At 45.6% G+C, this 17,225-nt stretch overlaps 1 protein-coding gene across 1 annotated transcript in view; it reads left to right on the top strand.

Moving 5' to 3' along the window:
* Positions 1-17,225, top strand: part of FRMD4A (FERM domain containing 4A) — a 349,079-nt gene that overhangs the window by 158,735 nt on the left and 173,119 nt on the right. Inside the window, exon 3 of the mRNA XM_011934291.1 lies at positions 13,187-13,281. Coding sequence (XP_011789681.1) covers positions 13,187-13,281 — 95 coding nt within the window. The remainder of the gene's footprint in view (positions 1-13,186; positions 13,282-17,225) is intronic.

Below are 17,225 nucleotides of genomic sequence, written 5' to 3'. Positions count from 1 at the left end.
CCAGCCTGGGTAACAGAGTAAAACCCTGTTTTTTTTTTTTTTTTTTTTTTTTTTTAACAACAACAAAAAGAAAATGGAAGTGGCAGACCAGATGGCCATGGAAGATGGAGCTTGGAATCCTGAGATGTTGCTTCGTTTATCATCCCCGTATTTGCTATAAATATCTCAGTATTTGGGCTGCGGAATTGGCAGTCCTATCTGGCAGAGGCAAGTTGAGCACTGCCTGTCTTTTTGTGTTTTCTCCTCACCGAAACAGTTATCATTTCATTAATGCAGAGAGGCTTGCCAAGGGGAGCCATGCTGGGCTCACGGTCCTAGTGACATTGCCCTGAGCAGGCTGGAGTCTGGGGTTGCTCTATTCATCAGGAAGCCTCCCTAATGAACACCTGCCCGCCTCCCAGCGTCCCCAGGGATCCTGAATAGAGCAGGCTCCCTAGCCGGCTGGCTGACTTGCAAGCACTTTGCATTTCTAGAGGAGCAATCATTATGTACGCCTGTCAAAGCCTTCCCATTGGGCATCATTCAAATGCATGGATGAGAAAGCCTCCCTCCCACGTGGGTATCAGTCCCAACTTTTCGGAGAACACAGGGACTAGACGGCATCTTAGGAAAATATGGAAGAAACTACGTGGAAATAAGAAGACGACACCCAGGGAATAAAAGCGTAGAGGGGAAGGAGAGGGGAAACTAAAAGCATTGCTCCCAGGGAGACCTCATCCCTGGGTTAAATGGCAGAGTCACTTGGAAGGAGAGAGAGAAGGAGGGGAGTGAGAAGGAGCTATTAAAGGGAGCTGTGACTTCATTGGTTTGGGGAGAAGTTGGGTGAGGAAGAGGAGGGTTCAGATAATAGGGTTTGGGAATAGGGATATGACATATCCTTTCCTGGGGACACAAGTATCTGTCACAGGCCCCTTCATGGCTGCCTGGAGGTGTGTGATCTGATTGAAACCCAGTAGCTTTCTGGCATCAGTGAGTATGCGACACCTGGTCCCATCTGGCTCTGTGCAGCACCGCAGTCTCTGTCTAGCAGATCTCTCCTTCAAACCAGCTCAAGAGGGTATCCAGGTTCCATCCTGTCTCATGGTAGAACAACTGCATACGCCACCCTTTATTCTATCCTGTTCTACCAATGGGAAACTTTCATTAGGGGCACCTACTGTGTGTCAGGGACTGTATTGGGGTGTAGGTCCACAAATATCAATCAAATGTGATCCCTCCCTTCCAGGAACTTACTGTCTGGCAAAATTCTATTGCATTTAGAAAAGGTGGCTTAGCTTTTGACTTTAGGAGAGGCTGTTACTTGCTAGATCTGAACCCCAGCATTTAAAAGCAAGCAAAGCTTTGTTTAGGAGACCTATTGTACATCGTGGTGATTGTAACTAATAACAATGTCTTAAATGCTTGAAAATTGCTAAGAGAGTAGTTTTGAAATGTTCTCACTACAAAAATCGTAAGTATGATAGGTGATGGATATGTTTATTAGCTTGATTGGTCAACCCACATGTGTTTATACATGAAAACATCATGTCATACATCACAAATAGATACATACATATATATCTATGTGTGTGTATGTATGTGTGTGTGTGTGTGTGTGTATATATATATATATATTTTTTTTTTTAGACGGAGTCTTGCTCTATCACTCAGGCTGGAGTGCAGTGATGCAATCTCAGCTCACTGCAACCTCTGCCTCCCAAGTTCAAGTGATTCTCTTGCCTCAGCCTTCCAGGTAGCTGGGACTACAGGTGCACATCACCATACCTGGCTAATTTCTTTGTGTTTTTTAGTAGACACAGGGTTTCACCATGTTGGCCAGGCTGGTCTCAAACTTCTGACCTCAGGTGATCCACCCGCCTCAGCCTCCCAAAGTGCTGGGATTACAGGCATGAGCCACTGTGCCCGGCCAGATACTTATATATTTAAAATCAGCACAAGAAATATATTTCTTGTGTCATTTTTTTAAAACTTTAAGAATAAAAATAAATTGATGAATGGATTTAATCTAGTTGAATAAAAAACAAGGCTTTATAGTTAGCGCTGGACGGAAGCCCTCGTAGGCCCCACACCCATTGTGGTTAGAACCTCGGACATACCATGTAACATTTCAGAACCTCAGTGTCCCATCTGCAGACCGTTGCAGGGTTGCTTTGAAGATTAAATGAGATGATGTAAGCAAAGCTTATAGTGCAGGTGCTGTGCAGAAGATGCTGGCATTGGGAAAGGGGCACTTGCAAATCTAGACCCAAGCATCGTTTCCATTTCTGTCAGTGACCACTTTTACCCCTTTCCTTGATGTACTTTTGTATCTTCCCTTCCTGCTTCAGAGCTTTGAGACCTGCTCTGTCCCCTAAGTGTAACATTAGCGGGAACAAAGGACGGAGATGTGGCGGGCAATTGGGAGCCACCTCACCTATGCTGGTGTAACCAGGCTGCCCGCCCTCGTCCTGGACCGGTTTCTGGCCTCCCCTAGGCTTTCCTTTCTGCTGCTGTAATGAAGAGGGCGCGGCAGATGGTCTCTCTGCCTCTTTCTCTAAGCCCGGGTGACCCATGCCCACGTCTGTGCTGTGGTTCAGTTCTCCCACTGATTCGCTGTGTGAATTTGATAAGTTGCTTCTCTGGCTGTGTCTCAGTTCCCTCTGTCACATGGGGGCAAACCTGGTGTCTACTTCAGATGTTTCTGGCTTCTAGAGCTGGCGGTGTGAATTCGTGTGAAGTAGCAGCTGCAGGCAGGGACAGGTGGGCACTGTTGTTGGCAGCTTTGCTGTTCTGCTGCAGCGATGTGATGCCACTGTCACTCCTAGACTACAGGTAAAGGATTTGCCTCATGTGCATGGATGGGTCCCAGTTCAGGATGGGCAGGGACCTCTGAGTAGAGAGATGCTCCCTCTGGCAGCGGGTCTCTGATCTTGGCTTTGGGGTCTCCCCTACCTGTTCTGGGTGCCTGAGAGCCAAGACGGTACAACTCCATTGTTCTTCACACCCGTCTGCCTACAGGAAGTAGCCTCCCTGTGTCCCCTGCCACAGAACCCAGGGCTGTGCTGGAGAGGCAGGAAGGAAACCAGCCTTCCCGGCTAATCAGCAGGGTGACGGGGAGGGGAGTCTCCTCCCAGACCTGCTGGCCACACAGTGGACAGAGCTGCACAGAGTCACCTCATGCTCCCCCTACAGCGGCTCCTCCTCCCCAGGAATAATGAGCAGCCGCTGAGGCCTTGCTGGGCTCAGAGCCCCCATGGGGATGGGGAGGGACACACAGTGGCAGCCCAGGCTTCAGACCCAGCAGCTTGCTCAGGCTCATTTATTCAAAGCAGCCCTCCTTTCCCCACTCTCTGCCTCTGGGTTTTCAGAAAAGCTAACCCCAGCCCCTCCGGTCCAGAGAGATGGGGGCAGTCGGGCCACGTTTTACACTCACTCCCAGACAGCCCCTGTCTGCCCTCCCACAGCTGCACCCACTCCTAAAGGGCAGGGAGCCATTCATCCAGCGGGTCACGGGGTCCCAGGCAGAGTGGATGGGCAGGCAGCGCTGGGCACAGAGCAGCAGCTGTGGCTGTGCCATCCGGCCATGTGTGCCCAAACCCTGGCAGCCCAGCGGTCACTGGGGGCTCTGTGGTGACAAAGGAATTGTCAAAAACACCCTTGGTGAAGAACAAGAGCTGAGAGGGTCGCTCTTCAGAGGAGACGGTGATTCCTCCCAAAGCACAGATGGGAGTCACTTGATGGTTGCTGTTTGTTTGCTGTTTATTTATTTATTTTTGGATACTATTAACTCAGAAGTGGCAATTCCTTTGACTTAGAATCTGTGAGATGACTTAGGATCTGTGAAGATAGCAAGAAGAAACCTGAGGGGCCCACTTCACCATGGAGTGACCCAGGGTCGGCTGAGACCCAGGCCTGCCTGCCTTCCCCTCCCAGAGTGCCACGGGGACTGTGGAGAGAGAACACCAACACCAATGCAGGCTTCGCACTGAGATCATTCCTGTCACAACCAACCAGGGCTGAATTCCCTTCAATTACAGGGAAATGAGGTCTTCAGGGTTTCCATCTGAGGGTGTATGAGTTTCCTGTCTCTGCTGTAACAAATAACCACGAACTTGATGGCTGGAAAATAACAGAAACTGACTCTCCCATGGTTCTGGAGGTAGCTGGAAGGGAGAATTGCTTCCCCACCTCTTCCAGCTTCTAGTGACTGGGGTTCCTCTCCTGTGTCTTCATCACCCATCCCTCGGGTCTCTGGCTCTGTCTTCTCTCCTGTATGTCAGTTTAAAAAAATCTCTCTGTATCTCTCGTATAAGGAGACAGTATATCCCAGTACTTTGGGAGGCTAAGGCAGGTGGATCCCTTGAGCTCAGGAGTTTGAGACCAGCCTGGCCAACATGGTGAGATGTCATCTCTACTAAAAACACAAAAAAATTAGCTGGGTGTGGTGGCGCATGCCTATAATCCCAGCTACTTGGGTGACTGAGGCATGAGAATCGCTTGAACCTGGGAGGCGGAGGTTGCACTGAGCTGAGATCATGCCACTGCACTCCAGCCTGAGATCGTGCCACTGTATTCCAGCCTGCACTCCAGACCCCGTCTCAGAAAAAAAAAAAAAAGAGACAATATAATGGCATTTAGGGCCCACCAGGATCAGTTCCTCCTCCCAAGAATCACGTCTTTTGTGATGAAAGGTAATACTCACAGGCTCCAGGGATTGGGATGGGTACATATGTTGTTGGGGACCACCTTCAGCCCGCCATAGAGTGGAACAAATCATATCACACAAAATGTACCGCAACACAAGAGCACACGTGCCAAGCGTGACTGAGGTGCCTGTGTTGAATGCTGTAGAAATCCAAAGGAGGGAGAGAGTATTTGTAGGCAGGATGGTCAGGGTGGGCTTCATGGAGAAAGTGGGCTTTCAGCAGGATAAAATTTAAATGGGAAGGGGGAAAGAGAGAATGGCAAGTACAAAGATTTGGAAATAAAAATGAGATCAGCGTTTTCTTTAGTTCAATCAAATAGATTGAACAGAAATGGATATTTTTATAGGAAACCGGGCAAAAGTGAGGTTGGATGGGTAAACTGGGGCTGGGTTCAAAGGGTGATGTTAAATACCAGGCTAGCATTTAGAACTTGATGCTATATGCAGTGGGGATTTGGTTTGGTTTTGTTTTGTTTGAGACAGAGTCTCACTCTGTCGCCGAGGTTGGAATGCAGTGATGGGATCTTGGCTCACTGCAACCTCTATCTCCTAGGTTCAAGCGATTCTCGTGCCTCAGTGTCTTGAGTAGCTGGGATTACAGACATGTGCCACCACGCCCAGCTAATTTTTTTGTATTTTTAGTAGAGACGGGTTTTCACCATGTTGGCCAGGTTAGTCTCGAACTCCCATCCTCTGGTGATCTGCCTGCCTCGGTCTCCAAAAGTGCTGGGATTATAGGTGTGAGCCACCGGGCCTGGCCATACATGGAATGTTTTAAATAATTTATGATTCGGATCCGAAATCATGAACACATGTAACATTCCATGCCAGGCACATTCTAAGTACTTCAGATAGATCAGACTAATTTATTTAATTCTCAAAACAGCCCTGTGACCTGGGCATAGTCATTATCCTCATTTTATACCTGAGAGGAAACTGAGGCACAGAGAGGTTTAGTAACTGACCTGAAATTATATAAGAAAGACAGGATATATTAACTGACTAGATTCAAGAGATCAGGAAGGATGCAAATGGTGTTTAAGTTTTTTCAAATGGGTGAATAAGACTCTTGGGAAGGCAGGATGGTTTTTAGGAAAGGAAGAAGCTAAATTTAATAATAACATGAAGAATAAAGGCTGGGTGCAGTGGGTCACACTTGTCACCCCAGCTCTTTGAGAAGCCAAAGAAAAAGGGTCACTTGAGGCCAGGAGTTCAAGACCAGCCTGGGCAACACAGCAAGAATCCATCTTTACAAAAAAAAAAAATCTTTTTTTTAATTAGCCAGGCATGGTGGTACATGCCTGTAGTCCCCCCTCCTCAGCAGGCTGAAGCTGGAGGATCACTGGTGCCCAGGAGTTGGAGGGTGCAGTGAGATATGATGGCACCACCACACTCCAGCCTGGGCAACAGAGTAAGTCCCTGTCTCTAAAAATAATAATAATAACATAAATAATGTCTTAGAATAGGAACTCATTTTATCTACGGTAGTTCATCATTGTACAGATGAGAAAACTGAGGCCCAGAGAGCTTGCACAGTTTGTCCAAGATCATCTATCTGGATATACACATGTCAAGTTTAAGTTGGTGGCATAATATATAAGTGATGGTAAACACCAGGCTAGCATTTACAGCTTGATACTATATGGAGTATAGTATACTGTGGTATAGTATACTGTGGAATATATTAGTCTGTGAGGAATTGGTGAGGTGCCTGGGTGCTACCTCATCCTCGAATTCCTTTCCCCAGAATTTACCTGAAGGGCTCGTGGAAGTCACCTGAAAGGATGTTGTCATGTGGGTGTGTGTATTAGTCTGTTGTCATGCTGCTAATAAAGACATACTTGAGACTGGGTAATTTATAAAGGAAAAAGGTTTAGTGAACTTGTAGTTCCGCATGGCCTCTCACAATCATGGCAGAAGGCAAAGGAGAAGCAAAGGCACATTTTACATGGCGGTGAGCAAGAGAGCTTGTGCAGGGGAGCTCCCGTTTATAAAACCATCAGATCTTGTGAGACTTATTCATTACCGTGAGAACGGATGGGGGACCCACACCCACGATTCAGTTATCTCCACCTGGCCTAGCCCTTGACACCTGGGGATTATTACAATTCAAGGTAAGATTTGGGTGGCAAGACAGCCAAACTATATCAGTGTGCCCAGAGCACCTTACAGCCCTGCAACACGTTAAGTGCTGTTTTGATCTTTCTAGCTGGTCGTGTCCCGCCTGGAAGAAGGCAGGCCGAGAAGTAGTCAGGACCTGATCTGGAACCCTGTAATATGCTGGCAATGTGAACAGTTCCCACTGGAATCATCCGGCATTCTCAAGAACTCAGATCTGGGTGCTGGAGCCACAAAGCACTGACTCAGAGCTCCTCTCCTTTCTTCCCTAATTATTTAGAGCCCGTGCTTTCTTTTCCTTGCTAAAGCACGTGGCTGAAGCCCAGATTTCTAAGCCCCGTTGGTGTTGGAAAGACTGTCCTATTAGCTCTGTGAGTGGTGCCACTGAGAAGTATATGTTAAGGAGGGATGTTTGCAAGGAGATTTTATTTGTCAGGTATCAGGAGAAATAAAAGCTTAGAGGGACAATGGAAAAAGAGTCTGAGATACAAAAAGAAAAAGAAGAGGGAGGAACTATTTGAGTGAACAAAGTTAATTATGGGCTAAGAGAAAGTCAGTCTTAGATGTAATGACCTCTTAGGACCAGCATGGCTGATGGCCCACAAGAGGCTAATTCTGGCAAACCCAAGGACACAGGGCTGCCTTGCTCACGTGGCCTTTGGGCTCCTGCCCAGGTTGTCCGATAGAACGTGATTGGGCTACAAGCTGCCTTTCTGGCCTTGCTCCCAGTCCGATCCCTGCAAAGCTCCACAAATGTTTACAGCACCAGTAATTGGCAAATTATACTCAGCGGGATTCTGTAAACATCCCTTCAAAGCACATAAGAGCAGATTGCTTTCTGCTTGCCCAGCAACTTTCTCTAAAGGAGTTTAACAAACTTTCAGAACAATGTAGTATATTAATCACTGTCACATCACAGGGGGATATTGTCTTCATTTGCAAGATCAGGAAATCAAGGGGCTGATGCCACAAATTGCTTTAAATCAACTGTACAGAAAATGAAAGGCTCAGTGCCTGAATCAATCAGGATAGGCTAGGTTATGCTGCAATGACAAACAACCCCCAAAGTCTCTGTGACTTTAACAATGAAACAATGACGTGTATTTCTCACTCCCACTACATGCCCATCCATCAGCTCTCACTCTCATTGACAGAGCATACACCTTCTGGGCTGTTGCCCGTCACCATAACAGCAGGAAAAAAGGGTGTGACTTTAAAAGCAGCTAAGATTCAGGAGTTGTAACCTCAACATCTTCTGGGATCTATTTTCTCCCTCTTCACGGCCTTTATTTCTCCATTTGTAAATTGCAAGTAATAAATGTAGGCTTGTCTTCCTGGAAATTGATACATATGGTCTATAATAACTGTTGTGTAAAGTAATGGGACTGACCTTTTAAATTTTTTAACAAAAGATATACATCCAGATAGGTAAAATTGTTGAAAAATGTATTTGAAAGAATGAAGTTTGTTCCAGCCAGGCAGCTACTGCTCAGAGCCTTTTCCTTGACTTCAGTTTATGAGTCACCAAGAAAAGTTATTTTCTTATTGTAGTGTGACAGGCTAAATCAGAGAGACGTATCACCATGGTAAGGCAAAAACTCAGTCTCCACAAGGCTTCCATAGTGGGATCCATTACTCTGGTGAATGCTTCAGTGTGTTAAGCCATCTCTTTATTCTGCAGACTCAGAAACCTGATTTTTCATTCTCAGGGGAAGACTCACATTAACCAAGTTCAAAGTACTGATGTATAAATCCATAATGTCAGTGCACTGGTTTCAAGTGAGTCATATAGCCCTCACTCAACCAGGGCCCTTGAGGCATGATCCTTAGGCTCTCACCCTGGAAGCAGGGTCGACAGAGGTAGGGTGGCAGAGGGATTACGCATGTGGGCTTTGAAACTATCAGACCTCTCTTCCCCATTTCTCCTTTTAATTGTGTCAAAATGTATGTAACATAAAACTTACCATTTTAACTATTTTTGTATGTGCAATTCAGTGGCATCAAATGCATCCACAGTGTCATGTAACAGTAACTAATATTTCCAAAACTTTTTCATCATCCAGTACAGAAATGCTGTAACCATTAAGCAATAACCCCCCATCCGCCACCACCTCAGCCCGTGCCAACCTCTATTCTATTGTCTCTATGAATTTGCCTGTTTAATTACCTCATCTAAGTGCAATCATACAATATTTGTCCTTTTGTGTCTGACTTCTTTCACTTAGCATAATGTCTTCAGGTTTCACCCACGTCAGAATTTCATTCCTTTTTAGGGCTAAATAATATTCCATGTGGTGTATCTGAACCTTGTTTTGAATCCCAGCTTGGCTGTGAGACCCGGGACAGCCTGCCTGGTATCTCTTAGTCTCAGAATCTTCTTTGGCCAAAGAATAATAATCTCTATTCTGGTTGATAATGAGATCGTATATGAGGGACATATCCAGGATGTAGCTATTCCTTGGGAGGCATGGAATTAGGAGAGTTCAAAGTAGCACGATCAGCTAAAGTAACCCCAGGCCTCCATTTCTGCCACGTAAAAGGCCTTACCACCTGGTAAGGGACCCAAATATTCAACACCTATTGGCTAAGATCATGTTTGCTTCCTGGGTTCGTTTCCCTTCCCCAACTGCCCCTCCCACCCTGCCTCCACTCACCTCCTTCCATTCAGGCCCAATCATTCTATGGAGTGATGAATATATGTTCTAGATAAACTTTACCAGCACTGGGAATCACTCTCTTCCTGGGCAAATTTATGTATCTCTGATCAAATCTGTTGAGATGTTGGCTTTAAAGTTTAACTCTCTTTTCTTTTTCTCTTTCTCTCTTTCTTCTCTCTTTCTCTCTGTCTCTCTCTTTCTCTCTCTCTCTCTCTCTCTCTCTCTCTCTTTCTCTCTTTCCATTTCTTTTTTCTTTTTATTGCCCAGGCCGGAGTGCAGTGGCATGATCATAGCTCACTGCAGCCTCAATTTCCTGGATTCAAGCAATCCTCCTATCCGAGCCTCCTGAATAGCTAAGACTAGTCCCAAGCGCATGCCATTATGCCTGGCTCATTTTTAAAATTTTTTTGTAGAGATGGGGTCTTGCTATATTGCCAGGCTGGTATCAAACCTCTGGGCTTAAGGCATCCTCCTGCCTCAGCCTCCCAAAGTGCTGGGATTATAGACAAGAGCCACTGTGCCCAGTCTTAAAGTTAAAATCTCAAAGAGAACGAAATCTTAGTTTTATTGTTTTCAAGTTTGGACCAGACCTCTCACCATAATCCCCAAGAACCCACAATAATTACTTGGTAGTCACACTTCATTTTATGAAACTGGGTTGGCCAGGCGTAATCACCCATTCCTTGTCCTCTATCTCTGTTCCCTAGACTTGACTTTAAGTGACTTTTGGCATTTGAAAAAAAAAATCAAATCCATTCTTGAGCACAAGAAGATTTATCACCAGTGAAAATGCGTTGACAAATCTGACACAAGCTTGAAGGGCAAACCCAAAAGATTATCAAAAATGTTTTAAGAAATGGCAAGCATCAGAGAAATACGGCGACTACTTTGAAAGGGGTAGCAATCATTTGGACAGGTAAATTATATCACAGACTGTCCCTAACCTACGATGGTCTGACTTACGATTTTTGTACTTTACGCTGGTGCAAAAGCAATGCCCTTTTAGTAGAAACTGGACTTCCAATTTTGAATGTTGATCTTCTCCCAGGCTAGCAGTATGCGGTACAATACGCTCTGGCAGGGCTGCTCAGCTGTATAGTCACAAGAGTAAACAGCTGATAGTCTGCAGTGTACTGAATTAAATAAAGTACATGAGCCATTCAACACTCTATGATGAAACAGGCTTGACATTAGATGATTTTGCCCAACTGTAGGCTAATGGCAGTGTTTAGAGCACCTTTCAGGTAGGCTAGGCTAAGCTGTCGTGTTTGCTGGGTACAGTATATTAAATGTATTTTCGATTTACAATATTTTCAACTTCTGATGGACTTACCACAGTGTAGCCCCACCATAAGTCAAGAAGCATCTGTACATTGCAATTTATTTATTTATTTATTTATTTATTTTTATTTTGAGACAGTCTTACTCTGTTGCCGAGGCTGGAGTACAGTGACATGATCTCTACTCACTGCAACCTCTGCCTCCCAAATTCAAGAGTTCTCCTGCCTCCGCCTCCGGAGTAGCTGGGATTACAGGCACACGCCACCACGCCTGGCTAATTGTTTTATTTTTAGTAGAGACAGGGTTTTGCCATGTTGGCCGGGCTGGTCTCAAACTCCTGACCTCACGCCCACTTCGGCCTCCCGAAGTGTTGGGATTACAGGCATGAGCCATGGCGCCCGGCCAATACATTGCAATTTGAAAAGCAGCCGCGCTACCTCATAGTCACAAGTGATCCAGCAAAGCCTCTGTTATTGGGCAGCCGAATACTTCCTGGGGGTGGAGCTAGTGCTGGCCACAGCCCATGGCAAACGCAGCATTTACCGGAAGCTTCAAGAGCACGTATCTTGCATTCTACTTTGTAATTGATCAGCGACGTTCTGAGATGTGCCGCGTTTACTCCACTGCGTTCTTCCATAGTAGACGTTCCACCAGGAGTGAAGGAGGGTCTGACGTATCACCTTGAATTCACTGTTGGTTATAGAGATTGCTTTTTCACGTTTTCAGGATTCAGTATGAATGGAAGTACAGACTGGGGAGGAAGCTTCAAACCCACTCTTTCAGTTTAAGTGGTTTTCATCAGTGAATTGATGGTCATCTAGGCCCTGAGGCTGCCATCCAGGAGCCCAGGAGTGAGGCAGAAAAGGGTGGAGCATCTTCTTTGGCTTTTTAAACTTAGCGCTAGCTCATACTCCGTGTCCCTGATCAACGTCTAGGGTCCTTATAGGCCTGTGCTGTGTCTTGCTTATTCTTCTGTCTCCTATAGCGTGTGGGCAGTGCCCTGTACATAGTAGGCACTCAATAAATAAATGTCTGTTATATTAAACAGTCATTTCAAGATCAGGGTGCCAGCATGGTTAGCTCCTGGTAGGGCCTGCCTTCTCACTTTGGCCCCACGTGGCAGAGAGAGGAAGCAGGCTCTCTGGTGTCTCTTCTTATGAGGACAGGAATCCCCTCTTGGGGGGGCCCACCCTCATAACCTCATTGAAACCTAATTGGCTCCCAAAGGTCCCATTTCCAGATACCACTGGATGCCAGGGCTTCAACACATGTATTTTGGGAAAATATAATTCCGTCCATAGCGGTACCCAAAAAGTGAAATAAGAAACCAACTGTCGGCCAGGTACAGTGGCTCACGCCTGTAATCCCAACACTAGGAGGCCCAGGCGGGTGGATCACGAGGTCAAGAGAGCAAGACCATCCTGGCCAACACGGTGAAACCCTGTCTCTACTAAAAATACAAAAATTAGTTGGGCATGATGGCATGCACCTGTGGTCCCAGCTACTCGAGAGGCTGAGGCAAGAGAATCAGTTGAACTCAGGAGGTAGTGGTTGCAATGAGCCAAGATCACGCCACTGCACTCCGGCCTGGTGACAGAGCGAGACTCCATCTCAAAACAAACAAACAAACAAAAACAAAAAACACACAAAAAAACCCTAACAATACAAACATCTACCATGACTTTATGCCTAATGCTCTGGTGTACTTCTTTAGACTGGCAGATACCTTTTTTTTTTTTTTTTTTGAGACAGAGTCTTGCTCTGTCATCCAGGTTGGCATACAGTGGCGTGATCTTGGCTCACTGCAACCTCTGCCTCCCAGGTTCAAGCAATTCTCCTTCCTCGGCCTCCCAAGTAGCTGGGATTACTAAAAATACAAAAATTAGCCAGGCATGGTGACACATGTCTGTAATCACAGCACTTTGGGAGGCTGAGGCAGGTGGATCACTTGAAGCCAGGAGTCAGAGACCAGCCTGGCTAACATGGTGAAACCCCATCTTTCCTAAAAATAAAAAAAAATTAAAATAAAAGCAATTAGTCATGTTTGGTGGCATACGCCTGTACTCTCAGAGGCGGAGACATGAGAATCGCTTGAACCCGGGAGGCAGACGTTGCAGTGAGCAAAGATCATGCCACTGCGCTCCAGCCTGGATGACAGAGCGAGACTCCATCTCAATTAAAAAATACATAAATAAATAAATAAATATATATATACACCTTCTAGGAAATAATAAAACAGAAGATCTCTATCTGTTGATAACCCTTGACTTGGCTGTGTGCTCATCAGTGTCATTGTCTATTTGTTTGGGTTTATAAAAATCATTTGCTTCAAAAAACTTGAGCTTTGTGACATTTCATTGAAAAAATGATGGAAACCTGAGATTGCGTATTTTAGGAAAAGCAGTCTCTCATCACTTACCCTTATTCCATTGTATTCTCCTTGCAGCCCAAGCTGTTGGCCAAGGAGCTTCTTGACCTTGTGGCTTCTCACTTCAATCTGAAGGAAAAGGAGTACTTTGGAATAGCATTCACAGATGAAACGTAAGTACTGCCTTGAGCCCCCACAGCCCGAAGGGGAAGTCAGTGCAGAACCCGAAACTGCTCCACTCCAGCTGTCAGTGGCGGAATCAGCTGCAGGCCACTTGGGTCCCATGGTCTGGGGTCAGTCCAAGTTCATCATCCGATTTTCAAAGGCCTTGTGGTCATGCCTGGTACAGCCAAAGGATATAGTTAGGGTGATGCTAATATTATAAAATTATTAGGTAAACTGGTTCTTCTAATCAAGCAGGTCTGTGTTCAGACTGAAATGTTTATTTTTTTAAGTGGATCTATGTGGGTTTGTTTTTTGTTTAAGTTAAATGAAAACTTCTGGAAATGAAACATTTCTCTCTACTGTTGGGATAACAATAACAGGAAGTGAATTTGATGATAAATTCAAAATGAAAATAACCTGTGCAGTTTCACTGTCTAAACTGAAATAGAGCAACTATGAAAATTAAAAATTCAGATCACTTATCTGATGAGAAGAATATTTGCTTTCGAGGGTCTTTTCAGTTTGGCTCTATAAAGTGGTGTTTTGTAATACGAGTAAGGAAAATCCTTACTAAAATTTCCATTTTCTTTTTCATGTACTGTTAGCAAAATAGTATGGTGAATACCTGTATAGATTTCTAGATAAAAATGAGGTATTCTAAGAAAATAGTTCATAATTCTCTTTCCTCTGTGCACACACACACAGTCTCTCTCTCTCACACACACACACACACACTCACACACTCTCTCTCTCTCTCTCTCTCTCTCTCTCTTCCAGATCTTCAGAATTACAGAGATGATTTCCTAAACTACTAATAGATCAGTGTTAGGTTAGTGGCCGGGCAAGACAGTACAGGGGAGCCCAGGCCCCGGGAATCAGGTGGTGCCATTGAAGCAAGAACAGGTGGGCATCCACATGGGCCAGTGAGAGAGGCGACCAGATGTCCCTGCATGTGGCTATACTTAACCTTGGCGAGCTGCAAGTGGACAGGGTGGTCCTATGACTTATTATCCAAATTAAGACACTGAACAAAAGGGGGTGTAATTGGGACTGTCTTGGGCAAACGGGACCATCTGGTCACCCTGTAAATCAGGGCCATTTCAGGCTGTGGTGTATTCAGAGAGCAGGCAGCAGGAGCAAAGCCACATCGTCCTCAAGAAAGCTGGGAGGAGCAAGGTCGGCCCCTTGTCCTGGAGCCTGCAGGGAACTGGAACGCAGGTGGGAGTGACCGTCAGTGGGGAGGAGGAATCGCAGGCAGGGCCAAGTCAGCCCAGCTGGGAAAAGTTCAGGGCTGTGAGGGGAAGGACTCAGCACTACAATTTTTTAAAAGCTTTTCAACAAATGCACATGTAGAACAATTACTTTTACAAATGTAGATTATTCTCTCCCCTTTCTCCTGAGAATCACTGTAAACCACTTAAATTGCTGTTGAGACTGTTTTCACTAATCAGAAGGAAACCCTAAGTTTCGATTAATCATAGCCCCATTGTTCACATTTCCCATGTAAGTTTACTAAAGGATCCCGTAAACTCTAGAGGAGCCCCGATTAGGCTTCCCTTTTGAATAAACAAGAATTGAAAAATGAGCGCGTGATCCTGGGCTGAAGGGGAAGATGATGTGTGTCTGCAGAACATTTCGGATCACTGCCCTAACAGCACTGATGGGTAGGAATCGGACCTAGGTAGAAAGTCACTCATCTCCCAGGAGGGTTGAGAGCACCAAAGCCACACATCACAGCAGGGGCTGCACACAGCCAAGTCCAGCTTCCCCATCCAGCTAAGCTGGTACGCTCCAGGTCTCAGCTCTCTGGCTCTCCGTGCTGACCAGGAAAGCATGTGCACGTGTGCGTGCGTGCGTGCATAGAAGCCAGGCTGGATAAAAGTGTCTTGCCCTGTCTAGTAGTGGAGCTGGCTTCGTGGAGGCTCTATGGGGGGCAGTGATGAAGAGGAGTGAGCCATCCTTCTGGCATGATCCAGAGAAAGTGCAGCCACTTCGATCACCTGCCCCAGAGTCTAGGTGGGAGGGTCTCTCCGGCCACAGAAGGAGTGGCAGCCAGCCAGCAGGAGGTCACTGGAAAACCGCTGGAGCTGGCAAAATAGTTCTGAAAAAGAACTGGCAGATGTGCCTGGTGCACCAGGGGAAAGGGCAGGTGTCAGGAGCCCAGAGGAGGTGAAGAGCTGGCGCCTTCAAGGCTGGGCAGTGGGGAGGCCATGACTCAAGGGCTGTCAGTCCTGGCGGGACAATGCCAGGGCCAACAGACATTGTGAGTGTCTCTTTGGTCGTCTGAACTTTTCTCCTTTACCTGATAGGAAAGAAGAATAAAAGCTTCCCCTGCAAAACAGTGCCCTTGGGTGTCACCTGCTCTGGCTTGGTGATTCCTAGGTAGTAAGCGCTAGCCTAACAGTACTACATCCCCCAGCCTTGCTCTGTATCATGGGACACTACAGCACGATTGTTTTATAACCGTGTTTTCTAATTCTACATGTGTATTGTGAGCGTGTGTGTGTCCGCTTTATACAGGTGCTACACTGTGTGTTTTATAGTAAAATGCAATCGTAGTTCCATTCTTTATGACAGCCTGTGGTGTATCACTTGTACTTGTCTATTTCCTAATGCAAATAAAAGAAGACTAACACGTGGAAAGCACTTATAAACCGTAAAGTGCCATGCATGTGCACGATACTATTGCCAGCAGCATGATCATTACTAAGAGTAGAATTTCTAATAGTAGACCGGGCGCAGTGGCTCACGCCTGTAATCCCAGCACTTTGGGAGGCCGAGGCGAGCAGATCACCTGAGGTCAGGAGTTCAAGACCAGCCTGGCCAACATGGTGAAACCCCATCTCTGCTAAAAATACAAAAGTCAGTCAGGCGTGGTGGCATGCACCCATAATCCTAGCTCTTTGGGAGACTGAGGCAGGAGAATCACTTGAACCTGGGAGGCAGAGGTTGCAGTGAACCGAGACTGTTCCACTGCACTTCCAGCCTGCAGTCGAGTCCAACACAGTCAGACTCTGTCTCCAAAAAAAACAAAGAATTTCTAAATAGTACAATGTGTGACTCTAGGCCATATATTGTCAGAGACGTTTGCAGAATTAACTGCTTTTGACATTTTCTGGGATCCAGATGAAACTGGAGAAAATATATATAAAGCAGAATGTAGACAGGAAATTGGAAACTTCTCTAAGCTTCTCTCACCCCATGAGTTGTATTCATTAATAAGGCATCTAAGTCACAGTATAAGAACTTATGCCCAAGAATGTTTAATATTGTTAGCAATCAACAGTTCTGCAGCATTAATACTAGGCCTGCTTTCTCTTTTTTTAATCTTTTAACTTTAATTTTGAAATAGAGTTAAAGAAGAATTGCAATCATAATAGAGAGTTCCTTTACACCCTCCGCCCAACTTCAACAAATGTGAACATCTTGCAAATGATGTTACTTTAATCAAAACTAAGAAATGAACATTGCTATTATATTACTAACTAAACTACAGACTTGATTCAGATTTCCCCAGTTTTTTTTTTTTTTTTTTTTACAAATGCTCTCTTCTGTACCAGGATTCATTTGCATTTGGCCTCCTTTTACTTTTACTAACTCTGTCCTCATAAAAAGAGATACAGGTGGTCATCTATATAAATTATCTGAATCATGGTGACATATGCAAACAATGACATTTTGGCAGCCTTTAAAACATCCTGAAACTAACCAAGAACCAGGTATAAATCTGATGTTAATTATTGACTGGGCACGGTGGCTCATGCCTGTAATCTCAGAACCTTGGGAGGCCAAGGTGGGCAGATCACGAGGTCAGGAGATCGAGACCATCCTGGCTAACACAGTGAAACCCCATCTCTACTAAAAATACAAAAAATTATCCGGGCATGGTGGCGGCCGCCTGTATTCCCGCTACATGGGAGGCTGAGGCAGGTGGATCACCTGAGGTCAGGAG

The sequence above is a fragment of the Colobus angolensis genome, unplaced genomic scaffold (assembly GCF_000951035.1).
Source record: "Colobus angolensis palliatus isolate OR3802 unplaced genomic scaffold, Cang.pa_1.0 Scaffold133, whole genome shotgun sequence".
Classification (NCBI taxonomy): Eukaryota; Metazoa; Chordata; class Mammalia; order Primates; family Cercopithecidae; genus Colobus; species Colobus angolensis.
The sequence above is the reverse complement of the archived record's forward strand: the minus strand, read 5'-3'. Positions and strand labels throughout refer to the sequence as shown.